Source organism: Gymnoscopelus microlampas, assembly GCF_963454915.1.
Source record: "Gymnoscopelus microlampas genome assembly, chromosome: 11".
Classification (NCBI taxonomy): domain Eukaryota; kingdom Metazoa; phylum Chordata; class Actinopteri; order Myctophiformes; family Myctophidae; genus Gymnoscopelus; species Gymnoscopelus microlampas.
This window is the reverse complement of record NC_139948.1, coordinates 38,420,687-38,428,186: the sequence shown is the minus strand read 5'-3', so window position 1 is coordinate 38,428,186 and position 7,500 is coordinate 38,420,687. Positions and strand designations below refer to the sequence as shown.

General features: G+C 47.0%; 1 protein-coding gene across 1 annotated transcript in view; it reads left to right on the top strand.

Annotated features, from left to right (window-relative positions):
• Positions 1 to 7,500, top strand: part of sdk2a (sidekick cell adhesion molecule 2a) — a 120,465-nt gene that overhangs the window by 55,806 nt on the left and 57,159 nt on the right. Inside the window, exons 2-4 of the mRNA XM_084071674.1 lie at positions 4,460 to 4,622; positions 6,811 to 6,917; positions 7,251 to 7,398. Of these exons, the coding sequence (XP_083927800.1) occupies positions 4,460 to 4,622; positions 6,811 to 6,917; positions 7,251 to 7,398 (418 nt within the window). The remainder of the gene's footprint in view (positions 1 to 4,459; positions 4,623 to 6,810; positions 6,918 to 7,250; positions 7,399 to 7,500) is intronic.

Below are 7,500 nucleotides of genomic sequence, written 5' to 3'. Positions count from 1 at the left end.
GTCATTTGATCAATTTGTTGGTCTGGGTCTCGCGTCTGGTGGTCTCTAATGGCGGCTTCAAGGCTTGTTGACGTGACGGTGGTCTCTAATGGTGGCTTGTTGACGTGACGCTGTATCGCTAAGTGCTTGTAGCCACCAAGCTCCTGAGCGAGGTGGGGGTGCGTGGGGTAGTGGTTTACAAGTGGGTGTGTTTAGTTTTGAGTGTGTGTGTGTGTGTGTGTGTGTGTGTGTGTGTGTGTGTGTGTGTGTGTGTGTGTGTGTGTGTGTGTGTGTGTGCGTGCGTGCGTGCGTGCGTGCGTGCGTGTGTGTCTACTGTACTGTACGTGTATGTCGAGCGGGTTCATTTACTGGCAAGATGGAATTACAGCAAAGCCATTGCTCCCGCATCTAGTGCCCAGGGAGAATGAGGACGGTCTCTCCATTTGGGCTCAGACGGGGCTCAGTTTCAAGGTCCTACTGGGTCGGGCTGTGTTTGTGTTGGAGAGGTTCATGCAGGGGTGACAGAGAGAAACGGATTAGCCAAGCGCTGGACCGTGGACTGCCTCTGACATGGCATGCCGCTGGTGTCACCAAACAGCAGAGATCGTAACTGCTGCCTTTAGGAACACAAGTGATGAGATAGATTTTTTTCTGTGTTCGATTTGCCACCCATCTCACGAGTGATGTGTGTGGGTGTCGGGAAAGACACACCCTTAGGCACTGTTGCCGAAGTGTGTGTGTGTGTGTGTGTGTGTGTGTGTGTGTGTGTGTGTGTGTGTGTGTGTGTGTGTGTGTGTGTGTGTGTGTGTGTGTGTGTGTGTGTGTGTGTGTGTGTGCGTGAGCGTGTGTGCGTGCGTGTCTTTGTGAGAATCAAAATCTCCTCACAGGGACAATTACAGAAAATTAGGAGAACATTAGGACATTTAGTTGGCCTCACTTTTCAAGTGCTTGTTTTAGGGTTGGGATTTCAGTTTAGGCTTATGGGCTGCCTACAACAGGAATGATAATTATAACGATAACTATAACGATGTGAGCATCACCACTCATAAATGAGAACGCTCTGTAAACAGTTGGCGCCAAACACGTTACTTGACTCCAGCTGTGTCAGAGTACCAACATGGATATTGATGACGTCTCACTGCTGTATGCAGAGAATGAAAAAGTAAACCAGAAGGATATGGGTTCTTTGGAATGTGGGCAGTAAACCACGGTTAAACATCCATGACGTGTGGGTAGTTCAAATAAGGCCTAAAAGATGGCCTTAGGTATTGTAAAATATTGTACGAGGAACGATGATAAATTATATTAAAGTGATTTATATTTCATTTTTTTATATGACTTAATTTTGGTTAATTAGTCCTAAACTTTTAGTGACGCACCTCCCTAAGGGGTACATAAACTTATTCAAAGACGAAAGGTCCTTGAACATACTACTACTATCTTCTATCAGCAATAAAGTGTACAAAATAAACAGCATCTCTCTCTCTCCTCGCCTCCGTGGTTCTGAAAGAAGCTCAGCAGTGGCTACTTTTCAGCTGCTTTCAATATTATTAATAAGAATAATGTTAATAGCCAAATAAAATCTGGGTGGTCTTTTTAAGCAGACCACCTCTTCATACTACACACTCAGTATAGGTCTCAGCACCTCTTCTGCAGCTTGTCAGTGTCATGATCAAAATCCCTCCACCTCCCCAGCCTTCTCCTTGTGGCATTTAGTTCTTCACTATGTCACTGTGTTAATTGTATGGATTTCTGTGGATTGTATTATGTTACATCTGTGTAAGTTATGCCCTTGAAGGGTTCAATGTGGATCACTGGCTTCCTTAAAAAAAGGCTTGAAACTTTCGGGGAGGCCAAAGGGGAGGTAAACTCACTTCTAGAAGCTTTATTTTTTTACCCCCCTTTTCCGTACTCTGTACATATAGTGTTTCATATTTCTTTATGATATTGTACTTTGGTGTTATTTCTTTATGCTATGTTGATGAATTGGACTTTTTTGTGTTATCCTTTTAGCTCAAATGTCTGACTGTACCTTGTGCTCTTTACATTTCTGTCTAATAAAGTATTCAATCAATCAAAATGTTATGTCCATGTAATAACTTTGTATCTTAGGCTCTGCTTCAGTGTGTTCTCAGATGCTGTGTCATGCTTGCGCAGATTAATCTGTAGTTTCACAGGTGCAGAGTCACACCGCCACCGTTTCTGACCACAAAAAACTATTTACATTTTTCATCTATTTCCATGTTGCTGCCTCCCAGCATCGCAAATTGGTTGGCGCCTCCGGGCACTCGCCGATGCAATATGTGGATAATCCGATTGGCGCAGATGATTCATTATTTTTTGAACCTCGATGATGAGTCTCTCAGCAATGTCATCTGGCATGTTGAACGTGAGTGATGTGATGTCTTAAACGTGACGCCCTGTAAATGCAGATGGATTTTGATTGGCTGTCAGTGTTCATCAAATCGCTCAGAAAGTGATCCCAGCGATATCGTTAGTCACTGTCGCTGTAGCCGTGGTCTAGATCAGTGGCTCTCAGCCTGTAGGTCGGGACATGATTGTGGGGGGGGGGGGTCCCCAGATGACAGAAAAGTGACAATTTAATGACTTTTAAGACCTTTTTAAAACCTAAAAAAACCAAGAAATAAAATTTAAAAAAACATTACTATATCAAAAGTAATCAACAAATGATAATATTAAATATTTATCTTTGGAACCGAGTCAAACTAAATGTAATGCCTCAACTTATACATCCAAGTGCTTGTCAGGGTGGGGGCTCCCCAGTTCAAATATGATTATGTTGGGGGGTCCCCACTCCCCAGTTCAAATATGATTATTTTGGGGGGTCGCAGCCTGAAAAGGTTGAGAACCACTGTTCTACTCTAAATGCTCTGCCATAGTCTTGAGTTAGAATGATTTTTAAAACAATATTTATAGTTATTATTCTCTGTGTGGATCTGCCCTTTATAGGATCAGAATAAAACATTGGTTAAGATAAGCCATGTAGTGCTGGTGGTTATGGAATTAATTTTGGTTGTGGAAATCTGTCCTGTCCTCACAAGTATAGCTCTACAAGAATGTGTGTGTGTGTGTGTGTGTGTGTGTGTGTGTGTGTGTGTGTGTGTGTGTGTGTGTGTGTGTGTGTGTGTGTGTGTGTGTGTGTGTGTGTGTGTGTGTGTGTGTGTGTGTGTGTGTGTGTGTGTGCGTGCGTGCGTGCGTGCGTGCGTGCGTGCGTGCGTGCGTGCGTGCGTGCGTGCGTGCGTGCGTGCGTGCGTGCGTGCGCGCGTGCGTGCGTGATTCCGATTTTAATGAACAGTTTCAGTCAGGCCCTACCTATTGTACTATTAGTCCCCGATATCCCCATCCATTCACCTACACTTCCAGAACAGCAATGCAATATCCTGTTCATTGGCAGTGTAAATCTCCAGTGCTGTGCACGTGAGTGTCGGTGTGCAACGTGGAGGAGATGCTCCAGTAATCAGCCGTGGGAGTGAGTCAGCCAGCATGGTGTTGAGCAGGAACCAGGCGTGCGGTGCACTGGGGACTGGGGGGGGGCGGCTTACTGCAAGCTATTAATACAGACTTTAATTAGCCCAGCGCCACAAACAGTGGCACAATCGGCTCAGTGTCGCCCGTGGCTGGTGAGTCAGACAGATCAATAGGTCTGATCATGCCTTTTTCATCAGCTCAAATGAAAGCACTTTGTCTCCGAGGCCCGAGCACCGAGCTCTTGCATGTCACCTTACTAGGCACGGTCGGTGCGCGGCGCCGGCTGGTGCGTTGCACCGCTGCAGATGGGGACCTGTATAATCGGGGCTGCGTTAGGGAAGTCATAAAGATAAATGAAGGAAGGCACAGAGCATAGCTCATCCTGTCATGAGGGGGTTTAGGGCCAGAAAACTTTGTGTTTTTCAAAGCAGTGTCACCCCCACCCCCCTCAATCCCCATACTCGCGTAACCCCCTTTTTGTCGCGGCACGGTTGGTCTCCAGGCATCTGCTTTGCGTTGTGTATTTGTCCTTGTGTCTCTCTCTCCCCATGCTGCTGTGGGTACGTTTGCTTGCACTAATAATTTTTCACTCTTCATTTAGACTTCTTGGATAGCACAAATTGTTCTTCTGCCTCTTTGCAAGTGGATTTGAATTCAAGATGGAGGAGGAAAAAAAGCAAGCCACTTTGGCTGTAACAACTTACTCTGCTGCATTTTAGCAGAGTTTTCTGTTGACCTTCAAGTTCCCAATCAGTGCCAAGGAAAAATGGAAATAGCTTCTCTTTTTTTTTCTCTGCTCCTTTGAATTGCCGGACTTGTGTACTGTAAGTTGTCAGCTTCACAGCAATCACTAAACCTTCCCTCCTGCATCCTTTTCCCTCCACTTTTCTTTATCTCTCTCTCTCTCTCTCTCTCTCTCTCTCTCTCTCTCTCTCTCTCTCTCTCTCTCTCTCTCTCTCTCTCTCTCTCTCCCCTCTCTCTCCCTCTCCAGTGGATGACGTTCCGCCCTACTTTAAGATGGAGCCTGTGCAGACCCAAGTGCACCTGGAGGGGAACCGTCTAGTCCTGACCTGCATGGCCGAGGGCAGCTGGCCCCTGGAGTTCAAATGGATCTACAATGGCACGGAGCTGACCCGCTTCTCCCTGGAGTACAGGTGAGAGCCAGAACCCAAGCCTCCCCCTGGACATCACTCCTTTTTCCCATCAAATGTAATTAGGCTGTTACACCGGGAAATGTCCGTGCCATTTAAATGTAACTAATAACTCATTTTTATTCATATTCCAGACTAATTTTTAATGGATTTATTCAAAACTGATTTGGCTACGTATCTCCCCTGAGACATAACATCTTGTGTTCAGGGGATTGTGAGATTCTTTCTGATTTGTACTCCACATTGTATTCAGCACACAGATGGTGCGAGACGGGGAAAAGAGACCCCTTTATGTCGGTGCTACATGCTCTTAGTCACCAATAATTTCATTGGCCTCGTGTAAACTCTGCAGATGTTTATCTGCACCTCCACCCCACCCTCCACCCGCCTTTACGAGATTTTCACGTTTTTTTCTGAATGACATCCGCCTGCAATAGACAGCAAATGGAGGGTATATTTTGTTGTTTTGAGAGCACTATTGTTGCATTGAGAACACAATATTCCTTTTTTTCCGCGTCAGCCATTACAGTGTGGGTGGGTAAGTGTGCTCTGCCAACAATAAGATGTTTTGCTGACCATGAACTTCAAGAAAAGCTTTTTTTGCACATGCTACAGCTTCCACCAATACAATATCAAGAAATTTCCCCAATAGCACTCAATTGCAAAACCAAACTCCAGCCTTTGTTCCCTCGGAGTGTGTGTGTGTGTGTGTGTGTGTGTGTGTGTGTGTGTGTGTGTGTGTGTGTGTGTGTGTGTGTGTATGATAAGCCCATATGTAGGCATATATGGAGATCCGGTTGTCCAGAGCCACAGATGTGGACTAGCATATAGGGGACCGACCGACTTCAAACTCTGTCGAGTCGTTCGGATAGGCGGTTGTCCGGGCCGGCAATCCGACCGATATGTCCATATATGGGCATGCCGTCGATATATGGGTATATACTGATGACAGTGTGTGTGTGTGTGTGTGTGTGTGTGTGTGTGTGTGTGTGTGTGTGTGTGTGTGTGTGTGTGTGTGTGTGTGTGTGCGTGCGTGCGTGCGTGCGCGCGCGCGAGAGAGAGAGAGAGAGATGCGTGAGGTGCCTTTGTGTCGGCCACTGTTCACGGTTGCTCCCCTGAATGAAACACATATAGGCCCTGTCTGATTGTGACCCTGTTCCCTGTTCATACTGACAGCCTACACATGAACAGACACTCTCAGGTGTCAGTGGCTGATGGCTATCTGGCTAACCTCCTCACTGCAGCTTCCCCCCTCCGTCTCAGTCCTCATTCTCAGTCCTCACTCTCTGTCTGTCTGTCTGTCTGTCTGTCTGTCTGTCTGTCTGTCTGTCTCCGACCCCCCCCCCCCCCCTTCCAAACCTCCTCCTCGGTCACTCACCCGCCCTCTCTCTCTCTCGTTCTCTATGTATATGTGTCTCTCTCCTTCTATCTCCGTCTTTCGCTCTGCCTCTCTTCAGCAGTCTGCTGTGTGCTCTCACGTGTCCTCTGGGTCTGCCTCATAGACCAGCAGCCCTCTGCTTGTTATTCTCCACCAGCCCTGATCAAAGAGGCAAACTGGAATCCATTTAGCCAAGGAATCAGCGCATACCACCACCCCCATCCCCCGAGTAGCGATGCAGGGCGAACATGGCAGGGGCGGACTCACAACTTCTAAGTGGCTTTATTGAGCCGACCAATTAAAGGGGACACAGTGTTGGGCTTATCAAGATGGCATTTACCTTGCTTGCACATCCGGTGACTGCGTCACTCGCAAAGCCAGGATGAATATACAGTACCAGATGCGTTCATATTTGATTTGATAGAGTGACAGATGGGCTTTTTGCGTCTTTACTGATCTCTATTATGTCTTTGCTGATCTCTACTTGTATCTTTACTGATCACTGGACCTTTAAATTAAATGATGTGTTATTTCATGTCTCATCCGCCACCACATCAGTGCTAAGGCAGACCATTATTCACCCACCTTAGATGCACTTACACTCGAGCAATGGGACGCAATACATGAGTGGAATTCCATTTTGCACCTGTGTTTTCTGTCGTCCAAAAGATTACCACTTCTTTAACATCCTGGGAAAGGGAATGAACGCGTTGCAATGACAAAGTGGGCCCTGTCCATCAAGCTGATGGTGACTAATGGTGCTGTGTGATGTGTGCTGTACGTGCGTGCGCGTGTGTGTGTGTCTCCAATTAGGTACCTGATTCCCTCCCTGGACCGATCTCACGCCGGCCACTACCGCTGCATCGTCAGGAACCGTGTGGGCGCTATAATGCAGTGCAGCACCGAAGTGCAGGTGGCCTGTGAGTGCAGTTATCTTCCCCTTTACAGAACATGTGAACCCCGTCTTTAAATGAGTTAGGAGTGGAGGGTGTTGTGAAAGGATGGAGGGTGCTGTGAAAGGATGGAGGGTGTTGTGAAAGGCCTGTCGTCTTGTACTAGGATGAGTCACTCCGACTAAAGGAGCTTAGCTAATGTAAGGTGCAGAACAAAGACAACGCTCTGCCGCCAGCATGCATTCAAACATCCACTCTTCCAATGCTAATATCAGTCTCTCATTCTCTTTTTTTGTTTACCTTCCTCTCTCTCTCTCTCTTGCACACCCTCTCGCCTTTCTTTAACTACCTTTTCTCTAGATATGGGTGGCTTTGTGGAGGCAGAGAGGTCACAAACCGTATCTCAGGGTGAGGGGTCTCTCATCCACGCTCCGCGGATCCACAGCTTCCCCAGACCACAGATCACATGGTTCAGAGATGGCCGGAAGATTCCCTCCAGCAGCCGCATGTAAATCCAGACCCTTATTATACGTATTCTTGGTGTGTGTGTGTAGTGCGTGGCATCATGCACTTTCCCCATGTGTCTCAACGTGCATTGTCACACGCTCTC